This window comes from Heloderma suspectum, chromosome 2, assembly GCF_057233095.1.
Source record: "Heloderma suspectum isolate Gila_16-S chromosome 2, 16-S_ref, whole genome shotgun sequence".
NCBI classification, from domain to species: Eukaryota; Metazoa; Chordata; class Lepidosauria; order Squamata; family Helodermatidae; genus Heloderma; species Heloderma suspectum.
Window position 1 is genome coordinate 43,152,814 of NC_139459.1, and position 17,766 is coordinate 43,170,579.

The 17,766-nt window shown below is 43.3% G+C and overlaps 1 protein-coding gene across 1 annotated transcript in view; it reads right to left on the reverse strand.

The window, feature by feature from the left end:
* Positions 1-17,766, reverse strand: part of ADAMTS6 (ADAM metallopeptidase with thrombospondin type 1 motif 6) — a 246,125-nt gene that overhangs the window by 14,423 nt on the left and 213,936 nt on the right. The window contains exons 21-22 of the mRNA XM_084833322.1: positions 6,938-7,067; positions 5,725-5,929 (exon numbers count right to left, since the gene is read on the reverse strand). Of these exons, the coding sequence (XP_084689448.1) occupies positions 5,725-5,929; positions 6,938-7,067 (335 nt within the window). The remainder of the gene's footprint in view (positions 1-5,724; positions 5,930-6,937; positions 7,068-17,766) is intronic.

Here is a 17,766-nt window from a genome sequence, read left to right on the forward strand (position 1 = left end):
GTTGCAATGGGTACCTAACTAGATCCAATCCATGTGTTTTTGCAAAACTGCAGAAGGCACTCCATTAAGTTGCATATTACCTGTGGGTAGATGGTTTACAAGCTGCATCAAGAACCTACTGCACACTCTGGGGCATTGGGGGATGCATGGCGCTCACCAGGTCTTCCTTACTATCACGCAAAACATCTTCAGGTCCAGATGATGGATTGTGCCCTTGTCTTGGGTCAGTAAGTCTGGGAGTTGAACATATTGTCTGGAGGAGAGATGTAGAATAAGTGTGAAACGTAGCTATCTTGGTTACCATGGGGTGAGAAGTAGGCAATTCACCTTGTCTACCCCGATCTTTGCCAATACCAGAAGAGGGAAGGGTGAGAAGGCATATAGGAATGATCCCATCTACTGATAAAGAAATGCAACTCCTAGAGATCCAGACTACATGCTTGCCCTGCTGTAGAAAAATCTGCTATGGTGAACAGATCCACCTGTGGCATCCCCCATCATTGAAAGAGGTTACTCATGTCAGAAGACGCTACTGTCCACTTATGGTAAAACAACCGGTTCGGAGTGACTCAGGTCTGCTAGGAGATTGTCTTCTCCTGCTGTATGAACCACCATGAGATTGATGTGATGAGGAACACACCACTGATAGATCTGGAGCATGAGAAGGGTCCTGCCTTGCTTGTGCAGGTAACAGATGGTAGTAGTGCTGTCCGAAACTATCTGAACTGAGCGGCCATGCAGCTTCATATTGAATGCCTTCAGGGCCCTCAGCACAGCAATGGGTTCCAGAAGGTTGATGTGGCTCTGGGACTTTTCTTTGGACCATTCTCCTTGCACCTTTGGAGTCCCGCAATGCATGCTCCAGCCCGCCAGAGTAGCATCTGTAGTTGCCACTCTGGATGGGGAAGGAAGGAAGAAGGGCATACCTTCCTGGAGATAGCAGACATCTGTCCAACAGCATAGGGAAGTGGCTACATCCCTTGGAAGCTGCAGTTGTGACCATTAAGCATTACTGAGTGAGTTGAAAATGCGAATGAACCAGTTTTGCATGGCTCACATTCAAAGCTATGCTAGACTGACAATGGAAGTGGTGGCCACTTTTCGTTCCTAAAGCCTCTGTATCGGTGTGGCAGTGCGATACCTTTCAGTGGATATCTCCTGGATATATTAAGGTTGATGCCCTGTCCTTCAGGAGAAATCCTGACCAGCAACTGAGACTAAGACCTCTCCAATAAATTGGATGCATTGTGTCAAATGCATGTGGAATTCTCAGCAGTGATGCAGAGACCGAGTCCATGGAGGAGGTGTTGGCTGGTAGAGACAGCAGGCACTATGTCTGCCCTCATGGATGTCACTAGTAGCCAGTTGTCTATATAGGAGTAGATGGATATTCCTCATAGACAGAGCTGAGCTGTGACGACAATCATGTATTTGGTGAATACTCTGGACATGATCACTAGCCCCAAAGGTAAAATCAGAACTGGTATCAGTTGGTGCTGACGGTGAACCGTAGGAAATGGTAGTAGACCTCTAAGGCAATGTGAAAATAGGTGTCCTTCAGGTCTAGAGATGTAAACCAATCGCCTTGCCAAAGGAGAGGGAAAATGGTAGACAGCATGACCATCCTGAATTGTTTGGGGGTGATAAAGTGGATCACCTCTCTGAGGTCAAGGATCGGCAGCAATCTTCCATCTCTTTTTAGGAGAGTGAAGAAGCAGGATTAAAAACGGTTGCAACTGTCTCACTCCGGGATTGCTTCTATTGCCCCTTTCAACAGGTGACCTTGACAAGTAGCATGGAGCTGTGAACCAGACCGTCCCTGTTGGAGGAACAGCATCAAATTCTATGATGGAAAGGACCCATACACTTGAAGCCATGTCCCTTCAGGTCTGGAGATAGTGAGAAAGACAAGAGCCAAAGATGGCATGACAGACAGGAGAGGGAGAAAAAGAGTGGGGAGAGTCAAAGACTATGTTTGCTATTGAATTGTTTACATCGAGAATTGAGGAACTTTGATGATTGAAACCCACATTTCAGACCCACGACCGCATTTCATATTTCAGGGGAATAATGTGGACATCATTGCCAAAATGATTGTCCTCCCTGTAAGTGGGAAGATTTTCAGTAGGATGGCTGCCTGTACCATTGCCAGGGTCAGCATGAGGAGGACTGCTGGCCCAGGCCCATGTACTGAGTGGTATTCTTTTCCTTCTGAACCGGATCCATCACCTCATCCATTTTCAGACTGAATATGCCCTCACCATCAAAAGGAAGGTCCTCAATATGGGAGTGAGTCTCTTGAGACAGCCCAGCAGATCGAAGTCATGCATGTCTTTGGAGTATAATGGAACCAATCATCAACTTGGCAACACAATCTGCCATATGGCAGTAGGTATTAATTTGCTGAAGGGAGAGACGCTTCACTTCGTCTTGTACTAACTCCCTCTTTTTCCTCCTCCAAATGCTCAAAGGGATTCCCAAGGTTTTCCCAAAGAAAATGTTGATACCTAAGCCATTGTGTCCTGGTAGAAAGTAACATGTAGCCCCAACACAGCCATTTAGTATATGTGGCACCCCATCATGTCCTGTCTCTTACCGTCCTTATCTACTGGGAAGGAGTGATCCTTTTCCAACTTCCCCTGTGATGTTTCCACTAGGATGAAATTAGGGGTTGGATGGCAGAACAAGAACCTGACATCAGTTGCCAGAACTCTGTACATCTGTTCAAGATGCTTAAATGTTGGTGGTATTGAGGAAGGAGTCTTCCATGATTGTTGAATGGCCTGCAAAAGAGCAAGTAGCATGGGTATGGCTACCAGGGAGGAGGCCTCAGACTATATCACTTCAAAGACTGGATCCTTTAGAGATATCATTGGCTGATGAGTCTCCAATCCTGGGGAATAAGCCATATGGAGAGCCTGTTCAGTAAATGGTCTTGTATCTTCAGAGGGAGAAGGAGGGTCTTGGGCTTCTACTATTGTGTTCAGGGGGTGGGTGGGGAGATGGACAATGCGACAGGGGAGAATGATGTTGAATCTGACTGGCAGTCCTCCTGTGCTGGGGTAAGGGAAGTTTCCAACACGGAGCTGGGGGCTGTGCAGCAGAAGTCAAGATGCTTGTGTTTAGTGAGGCTGATGAGGTGGGGTGAGAGGCAGCTATAGGCTGGTGCTGAAAGGTGGCAGGGTAGCTCCAGTAGTGTGGCTAATGGTCGCAAAGTCAGAGAAGCCAGAACGGAAGCTGCTGGTTATTATAGGTGGTGGTAGGGAAGCGATTGTTTGTGGCAAAGTTGACAGCTGTTGAGGCACAGGGTGGTATTGCTGGGTTGGGATGGGTGGTACCAAGAAACCTAACAAAGGTGCCTCGATACCATAGACACTTGAACCTGATGGGTCCTGTTCAATGAAAACGAAGACCTGGACTGGCAAGAGGGCCAGAAGTAGTCCTTATCATCTCCACCAACATAACACCTTGGAGGTTTGTCTTGGAAGTATCTTCATGAAGGTTGGTCCAAGCAAAGCAGAGAACGGCAATCCCACATGCTGTGATGGGAGCACAACCAGTGTAGAGGTTGCTTGTGCCAGGACAAACCCCATGCTCTCCAATCAGAATAGAAATAGCCTGAATAGGCCAAATCTGGAGATCCCACATATAAAGCAGGGAAACAATGGCTATGAGATGAAGACTGGCTTTGTCTGTCATCAGCTTTCCTCCAAGGTGGAGGTTCAGGTGATTCATCTTGTATTTCACCCTCAGACACTGAGGCAACTACTTGGGGGTCATCACGTGGGTGTGACACCATAGTTGTATCTAATGCTGACCTTTCCAAGATATAGGTCTAAAGAGAAGAACTGGTGCTGGGATTGGCACAGGAGGTGTAAACACCACAGCAAATTCCGAAGGGGGAGAGGGCAACTGATGAAGATTACTTTTTCTTCTTCTTTTTCAGTTCTGACTGGAGCGACTGATGCGCTCTAGCCCCTTTATTTAATTTCTTTGCCACAGCGATATTCAACAATTGGTCCGGAGTGGAAGGACTGGTGCAGACAGCCTTAGAGCTGGACAGTACCGATGGAGAGGTCGGACTTGGAGCCACCAAGGATGTCACAATAAAGTTATCAGAAGCCTAACACCTCAAGGGTGTGTGTGTGCCCTTGGACATTAGAAACGTCTCTGGAGCAGCCTCTGGTCGACAGTCTTTAGTCCATGAACATAGGGTCAGTGTCTACTGCACTCAATGCTTGATCCCAAAGGAGCATGTGAAGACTGGTGGACCGATTGTGATGAGCCTGCTCTGCAAAGGCCAGACAGAGAGGAGGAATCTTGTACCCTTCTCTCAGACAAAGCAGACAAAAGAATGTCTATCCATTGGGGGAAGTTTGCTTCCAGAATGAGTACACTTGTGAAAGAGGGCCCAAAGGGCTATAAGCCCTCAGGCAATTGCAAGAAATGTGAACAAAAATAAAACACAAACAAACAGAAAGAAAGAACATGAAGTCAGAGGGAAGATAACTGAACATGAAAATAAAAGTCAGTGTGTTCTAATTTTCCCTCAGGATGGAGGGAATAATAAATGGAGAAGATTCTCTATGAGGCTGCCACAGAGGTGATCAAAAGAAAACTGAGGGAATAGGTGGGAACACACTTGCGTCATGTGCACTAATTCTTCAGCTATAGAAAGTTCCTGAACAGGGCTCTTCATGTGATGCACAGAGACTACAAAGAAGAACTTAGCATTGCATGCAAAAAGGTCCATAGTGTCTTAGATTCAGGAAGTAATAATACCTCTATAAGTATCCTTACTCCAGCACAGGTATCAAGTGATCTTAAGAACTGCATTCAGTTTAGGCATATCATTTCAAGAAAATACAAGGATTGAGAATGGACTACAGCAGGAAACGGTGGCCTGTATAGACGTAACTGAAATTTCAAAATACATCAGAAACAAAAGGGAAAACCTAAAACATACTAAACCATGCTTCTGCACTGTACAGGCCATGGAACTCTCTGCTGGCATGTCATCAACAGACACTTACAGCATAACCCTATGCTTCATTTACATCAGCTAGAGAGCTTGAGGATACCAATTCAGTCACCTGCACCAGCACAACTCCATGATTACATCACTATAAATTGTCACTGGTATAGGTGGAACCATAGGATTGCTCTGCCCAAATCTTTCATAACAGAATCCAACTGTAGTGCCTTAGGCTACTCCAGCTGTGGCAGGGAGACTTAAATACCGCATCTGTCCTGGCCCTCTCAGATTCTTCTTCCCTTGGACCCAGAGATGGAGGGCAAAAGCTCAACAAGCACGCAGTTCCTTCTCTTTCTATTCAGGCTAAGTCTCCTGGCAGTGGAGCAAAAGTCTAACTGTCTCACAAGAGCTCCTGGACTTTCTATAGCCAGGGCTGCATCCAGACTGCCAATGAGGCTGCCACTCATGTCGCTTGTGGGTCTGAAGGAAGAATGCACATCTCCTTAAAAGGGGCCACTCATATATTCCTGCCCCATTAGGGATGTTTTGTTTCTCTTGACATATGAGATGGTTGGGCAGACAAAGTGTGGAAGAAGTATCTGGGTTAGTCCACATGGGTGGTAGTGGTGTGACCCTGGACACCAATAATTTGATGTAAAGAGGAAGAAAGCTAACTTGGCTTTGACAATTTATGAAAGATTCTAATATGTATCAAGTCTGTTGTTTAATGCATTTGTAATTTTACTCACTTCTGACCAATCTAAAGGAACCCATTGTGGGGGGCAAGACTGGTTGTTACAGGATTCTTTTTCAATTGGCCGGTATGTTAAACAATGGCTACCGTCCAAGGTCTCCTCTTCAGAAGGTCCAATCTTCCTGATACACAGAACTGTTCGTGATCGCATTCCACCATCACAGGTCTTACTGCATTCTGACCAATCTCCTATAAACCACCTTCAAGAAGAATATTGGAAAAATACTTATTAAATGAATATTCACACAGTTAACACCTAACTGAAGAAATGAGAAAATTATAAATGTAATTCTTCCTTAAGTCCCACTGAAAATATATTGATATAATTCTCAGGGAACAGACCGTAAATTGTGAGCAATATCCAATACTGCTTCTGAACTCCTGCTCAATCTGTTGCATAATTGGGACCCATTGCTCACACAACCGAAAACTAGTGGTTCTAAAAGCAACCTTGATGACCTGCCCCATTCTGCAAATGTTTTTTTCAGGTTGCTTTTCAAACTGCTAGCTCTTTGTTGCGCTAGTGGTGGGTCCCACTGGCAGTATGCAAGTGGGCAGGCTTGCATACTGCCCTAAATCTGTAATACAGAATATATCAATAAATATAAGAAATTCAAATGCAATAAGTTCCCACCAGCCAGTCCCAGTTAGTAATGTAGCATTGTATTTTGGAGTAACTAAAGTTTCAAAACAGTCTTCAAAGGCAGTCCCATGTACTTGCAATAGTCTAATCTGGAAGTTACCAGAGTATGGATAACTGTGGCCACGGCTATTTCTAACCAAGAGGAGTTCGCAGTTGGTGCACCAGCTGTAGTTGGTGAAAGGTGCCAATTAGCCTGCCAAGGCTAAGATAAAAGTTCTCACTTAAGAACTTCTGGCTTGAAGCTGTATGTGTCTGTGAAATCCTAGTTAGCGGTTGTGGCTGCAGCAGCACTTTCTTTCTGCCACCACATGATACTTTAATGGCAAGCCACATACAATTCAAGATACATAAACAGCAAAATGCTTAAATGAGTGCATAAAAGCAGATAATCCATTGGATCCTGCTCTTTATTTGGCTCTAAACTGATCTCTCTCTCTTACCTCTGGACCTACAAAGTAAAATTACCATGTTTTTGCCACCCAGTTCCCCCCCCCCAAATCTCCCTGTTAAATATAAATAACATGGGCATATCATGAATAAATTACCTCACATACTAAGTACTTACTCAGGTGGGCAAGGTTCAGTGTTGCAGGCTCTTTGATTTTCTGGTGGCTTACTATCAGGATCACAGTAATTGTTCTGTACTATAGAACTGTCATCCAGCCTTTTACACACTATTTCTTGTTTCTGCACACCTTGGGACAGAGCAGAATATCATTAATGGTATCTCCATTTTGACTTTCCTTATTTCAGGCAGACCCAATTTGTGACCCATCAAGCCAAATGAAGCCTACCAGCCATAGAAAACAATCCATCCAGGGCTCAATGGACCTCCTGGTTTTGCCAAGTTCTTGGGCCTGCAAAATCCAACAGGGCACATATGCCCCCACTGATTCTCTTACACCCTAGCACAACAGCAATTTAGCGCTTACAGGGCAACTTGAAATGAGTGGAAACACTAGTTTCTGGAAGGCAGTAGGGTGGCAAGCTCACATAATGGAGCTTAGCTGACCTGTCTCCTTCCACAAACAAGTGTTTCTGCTTGTTTGGGGGCTTCCTCTAGGAAGCGCTAGATCTCCCCTTGTTTAAGTAGTGAGTCCTGCTGGCACAATGGAATTGGCAGGGCCCACCGTTTGTGGAAGGGAATTCGCAAGGTGGAAAGGAATCAGTGGGGGCGTAAGTGTCCTGTTGGATTCTGCCCAGGAAGTTTGTCAAGCACTTAGCTTGTGGTTGATGGGCTGTATTCAGCTTATTTAAGATTTTGTAAATCCACCCAATAATAAACATTCTCTGGGCAGATTACAAACAGTTAAAAAAATACAATACAATATAAACAACTGAAAGAATAAAAGACAGTACAGTTAAAAGAAATTATGCCACTTTGCTTTACCAGTATACTTTATTGCGCTCTCTAAAATTCAGTTGATTTGAAACTCTTGTACCACCACTGACTTGTTTAGTTACAGCAATGTTAGGGTGCTTCCAAATGGATGGCTCCTAGGCCCCATCTACACGAGCCTTTTACTCCGGGGCAGCTGGGAGTCAAGGTCCCTTGGGACAGACGACACAGTTGCCACTTCTCAGCTATCCATGGTTTTGTCTCGGAAAATGCAGATTTCCAAGGAGGTGTTTTGCTGCAATGTTTTTCATTTGCTGCAGGTTTCCCCGCGGTTGCGAGCCGTCTGTCCCTTCCCCAAACCGATTTCGCATTTTGCAGTGGGTGTGTTGAAGACGTGTGTAGTGCTTGCATCACCCTTTACTCCCCCATCCCTTCACATCTGCACAGTTACAGAGGCACAGAGAGGCATTTTCTTTTATTTAATCACACTTTTGCCCATTTTTGCAGCTTCGTATCTTCACAATGGTTGCTTTTGAACTCAGTGCCCAAGGACTGGGGGGTCTTGGGGGAGGACCAACTTCACTCCAGCCACCATTTCGGAGCAATGGCTAGGCACGTACTACTCATGCTTGTGAATGTGAACCACCGTGAGAGTCTCAGGCTGGGGAACTGACAGATGGCGTGGAAATGAAGGAGCACAGAACACCCACTTTTTACCTAACGAGGGACGGACTGACACAACAGAACCCCTAAAATACAAAACAGACACTGAAGTGTCGCACCCCCACACTCATGGGACTGCACAGCTGCGCATTAAAGTATAATGGCAAAAAAAAGGGCATGGCGCAGTCTGTTAGGGAAGCCCGCAGTAAATCGTGAGTGTATCCCAGCAGAAGATAATTCGAAGCTGAAATGCTGCGCAGTTGCGACAGAGTGAAGGGTGAAAGCGGTGCCGTGTAGACAGGGCCCTAGTGCTACCAATCAAACTACATTGTACAGCTATTCCATCTTTTCCTCCTTAATTGATTTTTTTTTGTAGAAAGAAAAAAGGAAGAAGTGGTGGGAAAACCTAGGAAGGTTACAAGCAGAAGACAATGTTGACTTGGTTTGCATGTAACGGCAGCATTCAGCGGCAAATGGTGGGTTAATTAACACATGATTTGTGGGGACATGCACCGCATGCAAGTCGCTTCTGATGTGTAGTAACAACATACAAATACCCCATTTGTAGGCTGTTAGCATGACATCTGAATCCGGGCACTTTGGGTTGTTCATGGGTTAAACAAGCCAAAATTTATCTATGGTTTGTTCGTAGGTTTGTTCGTTTCATTAACCAATGAATAATCCAAAGTGTCCGGGTGCCACGCTAACAACTTACAAATGAAATGTTCATAGGTTGTTGCTGTAAACTGGAAGTGGCTTGTGCACAGTGTGCATCCCCACAAATCATAGGTTAATTAATCCATAACTTGCTGACAAATGCCACTGTTAAATGTGAACAGCCCTCTTGTCTGGGCCACCTGTAAAATTCCATAAATGAGACAAGGCAATTGCATGATAAAAACCTTGTATGGAACACCCTTAAACAACTATATTGCAAAGAATATATTTAGGAATACTACTGTTTTTTTTAAGACAGCGAATACTTCAGTACAACAGATTGTTCTTATTTGTACATCTTCATCCTTTGGCAAACATTTGTATGCAATCGTCATATAAAATACAAAGAGATGCTATATGGCTCTAGTTCAGGTCAAAATATACAATATACATCAATATCTCCTATTTGTAAATCACATCCCATGAGTCTTTTCTGTCCCTCACCCCTCCTACGCTGGCTACTTTTGTTCTGGCCTCAAAATACATTGAGCTGTGTGAATATCCAGGCAGTTAAACTTACATCCAATCCACTTCTTTATAACTCAAAAACTTCATCTTCATTGAAACATAAAGAAACAACTAATAAATACAGGATCAATACTTAGTAATAGAAGGATGAGGAATGGATGAGTTTAATGAATGAAATGCATGGACAAGGTGAATGGATGAGACAGATGGAAGAGACGGGCAGAGGTGAATGGATGAGGTGAAAAAACAATAAAAGCCCAGGCCTTCAGGCTGCAATCCAGTGCACTAGAGGAGAACCAGGCTTGAGGAAGGTTTCTTTCAAACTGAGGAAGCGCTGGTGCAAACCAGACAGACATTCTTCCTAGGGACAATTAATCAATGCATAAGAAGAAGCAGTTGCTAACAGCTTCAGAGAGGGGAAACAAAAACAATTACAAATGCAGAGCCTAGGGAACAGCGTAACAATAACATAATGCCCAGCTGGGGCAGAACAACTTTAAACGACATTACAGTCAAAATAGGGAACTGTGGTTTAAACTCCATTTTCTTTTTTTGAACTCAAGTTTTCTAACCAGGATCTTAAACCATAATTCGATCCTGGTTTAAGAACCTGGCTAGTAAATTGACATTAAATCACAGTATGTGATTTGATCCATTTTGGAAAAGCTCTTGGGGGCCACATTCCAGTTGTGGGCATGGCTAAAAATCCACCCCACCCCCCAAATTCCATTGTTACACATTTATAGTAGGAACTATGTCTACTCGGACACATGAGCAGCTTGTCTACTCAGAAATAAGCAAGACAATCCTCTGCATGCCTACCCAGAAGTAAGCAGACCTGAATCACTGAGCAGCAGCACTTTCAAATAGCATTTCTTCTCAGAAGTAAGCATACACATTATGCGTACTCATAAGTAAGTAGGGCAGACCTCTGCACAACTACTCAGAAGTAAGCAAAACAAGCCTATGCAAGTGCTACAGAACCACCCTTAATTGTACTGCTATTTGCCATCATCAAGAAAATTGTCTTCAGGAATAGCGTAACTTGAATAACAGTAGTGACCTTATATACTTCACAGAGTGAACTCATGCCATAAACAGAACAAATATCCAGGGGTGGATCCACTTAGTGCAGGGCAAGTCTCAGAAGTAAGGGTTGAATCACTAAGCAGTTGAATCACAAAGAGCTGTCCACTTCTCCTTGTCATTCAGATCCGCCTTTCCTACCAAGAGTTGCTAACCTTTGATCTCTTTGAAATATCTTTTCCCATACATGCCCTTCCTGTTAGACCATGGACATTGTATGTTGTTTGAAAGCCACCGGTATTTATGGAATATTGTCCAAGGATTGTGGCCTTCTTGAAAACAGATGCTGCTTGGCCTCATTGGCAATCCACTGGTTCTAGCATGCAGAAGTACAACAAACCTTTTAAATGGCACAATGGTATTATTAGGGACATGTGGTGGAGCTTCTGCCAGAAATGCAGCTGTGCTGCTTTCTGGAAATATGTTCCATGGTCCCAAATTAACTTTTTGCCTTTCCCAGCAAAGATCAGTCATTTTGCAACCAGCGGGCATGGGCCTGTGCATGAGAGTGTCCTGTGCCCAAACAAAGAGTTGGGCAAGACACGATGGTATGCCACTCAGAAAATACTCCCCTCAAGGTTTGGGTGTATGGTTTCAGGTGGCCCAAAGCTTAGTTTTGGATGCAAACCCCAAGTTCTTTATTCATTTCTGCACGCATTGGGTATTATTTGCTGGAGGTACCGTACATGAAAGTGTTTTGAACCTCAATTAAGTTTTGGGCTGGGTGTGATGTCTTGTAAAGGCCTCTCCTCTGAACATTTGGATGTTTGATTTGGGTGGCCCAAAGCTTATTGTGGGGTGCATATCTACAGTTCCTTATTCATTTTTTAGTACACTGGGTATTATTGACATAGAGGCACCATGCCTAACAGTGTCTTCTACCCCAATGAAGTGTTAGACCAGACACAAGGCTGTGGTATCTTGTAGATGCTACCCTCTCTGAAGTTTGGCTATATTACTTGGAGTAGTCCAAAGCTTCATTTTGTGTATGTGCCATTTCCTTATTCATATACAGGCTATTATTGGCATGGTGGCAGTATGCCTGACAGTGTCTGGGACAGAAGCGAAACTGTGGGAACTCAGTGGGTTGGATCCAACCGGGGCCTTGTGCTGGCACCCCTGGCCTGCTGGCAGCAGTGCATGCATGGCTTCTACCATTGGCAGCTCCGATGTAGCACTTCTGGGGGCAAGTGCCAAAACGAGTGGAAATGCTTGGTTTTGGAAGGGGTGTAAGCTGCCTGTTCCGGAAATGAGTGTTTCTGCTTGTTTGGCATTTGCCCCTGGAAGCACTTCATTGTGGCCACCAGCAGTAGCTGTGTGCACGCCACTGGTGGCAGTGGGCCAGGGGTGCCAGCACAAGGCCCCTGTTGGATCCAACCCATAGAGCAAAGATAGGCAACCATTTGGGGCCTGTGGGCACATCTGGCAATTTGAGAAACTGTTGTGTGCAGCACCACAAAATGGCTACCATGAGAGGTGTAGCTAGTTACATGGGAGGCATAGCTGCTAGCTGGCTCATCCCTCCATCTCTTTTTATCTCTCACTCTGGATCACCACCCATAGATGCACTCTGTCTCTCCCATGCACACATACATACATGCCCCCATCCATTTTCTCTTTCCCTCTTGTCTTCATTTCCTAAGAATGTCTCTGAGCCCTATCATGTAGCCCAGAGGCATTCATGGGAAATGAAGATAGCAGTAGCTGGAGGCCCTCCACCTTCTTTGAAGTGATCCCAACTGCTGGTAAGAAAATGTGTTTGGTTTTTTTTAAGTGGGAAGGGTAGAATACCTTGATAGGTGCCAAGAAAGGTGTCCGCAAGCACCACATTGCCTACCCCTGTCACTGAGTATACTATACCAGAGGTGTGTGCCACCACACAAAGCAGTCTGAGTCTTGTATTCCCCCACTCCCCCGCTGGTGCTGCCTTGAGCAGGTTGCTTCACCTTGCTGCATGGCAAGGATGGTCCTGGGTCAGATTTATATAAATTGTGATTACATACAAAACCACATGATTGCTACAGGTCTATCATTTATTTCTATCTCCAGGGTGTAGATCTTCCTAAAAATTACATTCAGTATTATTCATCACATAACAGTAAGAATTTTTGTCCTGACTTGTGGACCAGAAGACAGAATTACACATTTGAAAAGTCTCCTGCCCCACCCGGGGGGAGGGGAGCATTCCTTACTGGGATCCATATCAAAAATGTTTAGTATGGGGCAATGTATACATGTGACAAGTTCCATACTTTTAATTCCAAATGCATGATTTTAGGCTTAACCACTCCACTATATAGCTACAATAAGGAAAGCCAAAAAAGAAAGTCGAGGAACAAATTGCTAAAGACATAAAAACAAACATTAATATTTCTTTAAATAGATCAGTAGGAAACCAGTAGGAAACCAGCCAGAGAGGTAGCAGGACCATTAGATGTTAAAGGTGTAAAAGGAGTATTGAAGAACACAAGGAAATTATACAGAACCTCCATGATTTAATGCCTCAGTCTGCAGTAGACACGATGTCAGAGGTGTATCCACCCAAAATGATTATGGATAAGAACTATGCCAAATAAAAGCAACAAATGATTACATTTTAGAGCTAACTGACAAGTTAAAAACAAAAAGTAGAAAAACAGTAGAGACAAGTGGGAGCAGAACAGCAAGGCAGCAGTCCTTATTCCATTTATTTATTTATTGTATTTATATACAATTTTTGAACAGGATATATTCCAAGGCAATTAAAAAAAATTAAAACACAATATCCTGATAAAAATACAAGAAAAAAATAAGTCGACAAGCAGCAGTCCTTGGCAGAGAGAGCAAGGAGGGAACATTGCTATTATATCTGGAAAGGATTCATGAAAAGGTAATGATTTCTTAGGCATGAAGTACCTGATGGCAGAAGATACTTGTCTTTTAATGTGAGTCTGCCATGGTCATGTCTAAAGTGGGGATGTAATTTAAGGCGCAATCCTATGCATGTTTAGAGAGAAAAAAATCCTACAACTCCCACCATTCCCTAGCCAGCCATGGTAGTGGTAGGATTTTTTTCTGTTTAAACATGCATAGGTTATGCCTTTAAAATGCTAAAGTGGGGCAGCTGCTGGATCTTCTCCTTCTCCCAATCCTGCAATCCATGTATTTTCTCCTTGCTGGACAAATTAGCTGGAGATTAGCTCAATTGGGAGAAAAGTACCTGTAAGAGGAGCTGTAGAAAAAAAGATGCTGGGCGGGGGAGGGTTCAATTCTTCAAACCCCAGAGACAATTTGGTTGTAAAACTCCATGTTTGTGAAAGGCACAAAATATTTTTACATTAAATACTAATGCTTCATATTTAATGGACCTCTTTTACCATATACATGTCAAGATAGCATATATCTAACATTTATTTTTGAAAAGCTGTGCAGAAGGGAAGGTGTTTAAAGTTTAAACACAATACCTGTTGTGTGTGTTTTAACTGACCACTGTTACATAGTTCAAGATACGATATTTTTAATAAAGCTAGTGGGAGTGTTGGCTCACAGTGGGAAGAATCCTGAAGCCAAACAAGACAGACAACCCAGATGTGACCTGGCTAGCCAAAACACATGTTGATCTAGTTAAAAATAAGCTATTTTGTAAAGCCCTGTATTATTGGATTTACTTCATGGTGTAATAACGGTAGGTGCCTAAATATATCTCAGAACCACTACTAGCTCACTGAAATGCTGTTGTAAAGTTTCCATTCAACAATATTATTAATATAAACAACAAAATAAAGCTAGAGACTGTATTTTTAGGCAAGAGCTATTGGGTCCAAGCCGGGGATATATGAGCACCGCAGAAGGATGTGGACATGCCTCCGTATTTACAGAGTCTCCATAGTTCATCGTTAGGTAGAAGGTACCCCTCCCCACTGCTAAATAGGTAAGTTGTTCCTGGCATTGGATATTGGTTCTTTTTGGTGGGCTTCAGCAGCCTTTTTCAATGGAGCCAGGCCTCATGTGGAAACTTGTTTTTTTGTATGCAACTGGGTTCTATGGACTGGAAAAACTGTGTATATGAATGCCTCTGCATCCCTTTAAAATGTAAATGATTGATTTTGAGTAAGTGGCATTTCTTAAAGGATCTAAGAAATATTGCCGAACACAACCATTTACATCCCTCAAGGAATCGTTACAGCTTGTTAGAAATACTACTTAAAAATCTTCTGATTTAGGGATTATAATGAAAGACATACAACATTTTCAAAATTGGTGAGTGCAAGTCTAATAAAAAATAAAGCTGTGGTGGATTAGTGACCACATTCCCTACAAGTTTAAAGAAGTTTTATACCTGACTTGGATTCCTGCTTTGAGCAGGGGGTTGGTCTCAATGGCCTTGTAGGCCCCTTCCAACCCTACTATTCTACAATTCTACGTTTTCAGTTTTCAAATAATCTGCACATCCAAATTAAAATGTATTCTATCCCCAGGTCAGCAGGGGAAATACTTCTTATTCTTTGCTATACATTGTTGGTTGCAGTCTGTTTATCTGGAATGATTTTATACAACCCTAGCCTCCAAGTTTAACTTTAAGTGACATAATTACAGCAAGGAGCAGAGAGAGTAAACCCTTCATATGCCAATGCCTTTGTCATTCCCAAGTTTGTATCTAACTGAGGACTTGTAATGATGGTGGCATCCAATCTATAAACTTCTGGGGAAGAAATTTACTAGAATCTTCCAGAGTAAAATAGCTGAAGTCAAAACAGCAGGGAGAAATCCTTTCAGGATGGGAGACATATCTCTCACACACTTAAAAGATCCCAGAAATAATTTCTCAGTACACACTGAGATGGCGTTGGGCTAAACACCCAAAATCTCAATCCAAGGACATAACCTAAAGAAGGAAATTATCTGTAACCCAAGGTAAGGAAAGAGGAGACGTTCCCCATCTTTTATTTCCATCTTTGCACAAGAACTTGTGAAATAGTAATCTTTTTCCAGGGTATCCTTTCGTTTTTAATGTAAACATGTATTCAGTAAAATGATGTACTTTTTAAAGACAAATTCAACCTGTGGTATTGTTTCCCACCACCACCACCACTGCAACCTGAACATCTCAGTTTTGCCACACTTCAAAAATAGGTAAGGAAAAGGAAAGGAAAAATCTTCTTGACTGTAACCATTTTAGTCCAGAGGGACTCCCAGGAAATGGACTCCATAGTCTTATGAGCAGGAGGTTCAAATGAGCAGAAGCATTTAACTCAAATTTCCCTTTGTTATAGTGAGGGAATAGAAGAACATAGTAGTGGCGGCTGCTGAGGTTTGGAGTTGGTGCAGCCAATTTCTTTCTTTTGCTTGTGTGTAGCTACAACAGTTGTAGTAGTGCACATGTACAATTTTTTGCATGTATGCACATTTTTGGACAAACTAGGGGTTGTCTAACTTTCTTTCCCAGAGTCCGCATGAGAGAGCTGAAAATGACTGAGGCCCACCAGTCACACTATGATGTTGTAAGGTCAGAGCCAGTCACAAAATGGTGACAGTTGGAGGCGGAATTTGGCATAATCAACTGGAAATTACTGATCTCATTTTATATTGATATCTAATCCCTTCTGGAAAACTGCTAAATTCTTAACCACAGCTATTTGCTTGGAGCATGGAGTTCCATAATTCAACTTTCCTCAAGTTAAATACAGACATTGGCTCTGGAGTTATTACTACTCAGCCTCCTCATTTCAGGAATAATTTGCTGATCCAGATGGTCTAAGTCTGGGTGAGCTCATGGACACTTCTCTTGGTGCCTACCAGGCTACCTGCCTCTTCTGGTTTTAACTTAAAAAAAGAGTATTTTAAATTGTTTTTTAATTAGGAGATCACCATGCTGCAAAGCGAAGTGCTGCCCTTTATTTGGGTTCAAAATCTTTATTTGGGTTCAAAATCTTTGTTCATTGTTCAGTCGTTCATTCGTGTCCGACTCTTCGTGACCCCATGGACCATAGCACGCCAGGCCTTCCTGTCCTCCGCTCTCTCCCAAAGCGTGCTCAAGTCCATATTCATTGCATCAGTGATGCTATCTAGCCATCTCATCCTCTGCCGTCCCCTTCTCCTTTTGCCTTCAGTCTTTCCCAGCATCAGGGTCTTTTCCAGAGAGTTTTCTCTTCGCATTAGGTGGCCAAAATATTTCAGCTTCAGTATCTGTCCTTCCAATGAGCAGTCAGCATTGATTTCCTTTAGGATTGACTGATTTGACTTCCTTGCAGTCCAGGGGACTCGTAAGAGTCTTCTCCAGCACTACAGTTCGAAAGCATCAAACCATAGCTTTGATTAGACGGACCTTGGTCGGCAAGGTGATGTCTCTGCTTCTTACTATGCTGTCTAGGTTTGCCATAGCTTTCTTCCCAAGGAGCAAGCGTCTTTTAATTTCATGGCTACTGTCACCGTCTGCGGTGATCTTGGAGCCCAAGAAAATTAAATCTGTCACTGCTTCCATTTCTTCCCCTTCTATATGCCAGGAAGTGATGGGGCCAGATGCCATGATCTTCCTTTTTTTAATGTTGAGTTTCAAACCAGCTTTTGTAATCTCCACTTTCACCCTCAACAAGAGGCTCTTTAGATTCTCTTCGCTTTCTGCCATTAGGGTGGTATTATCTGCGTATCTGAGGTTGTTGATAATTCTCCCGGCAATCTTAATTCCGACCTCTGATTCATCCAACCCGGCGTTTCTCATGATGTACTCTGCATATAAGTTAAATAAGCAGGGCGACAATATGCAGCCCTGTCATACTCCTTTCCCAGTTTTGAACCAATTGGTTGTTCCATGTCTGGTTCTTACTGTTGCTTCTTGACCCTTGTACAGGTTTCTCAGGAGACAGGTAAGGTGGTCTGGTACCCCCATCTCTTTCAGAATTTGCCAGAGTTTGTTGTGATCCACACAATCAAAGGCTTTAGCATAGTCAATGAAGCAGAAATAGACGTTTTTCTGGAATTCTCTTGCTTTCTCCATGATCCAGTGAACATTGGCGATTTGATCTCTAGTTCCTCTGCCTCTTCGAAACCCCACTTGTACTTCCGGTAGTTCTCGGTTCGCATACTGCTGAAGCCTAACTTGTAGGATTTTGAGCATCACCTTGCTGGCATGTGAAATGAGCGCA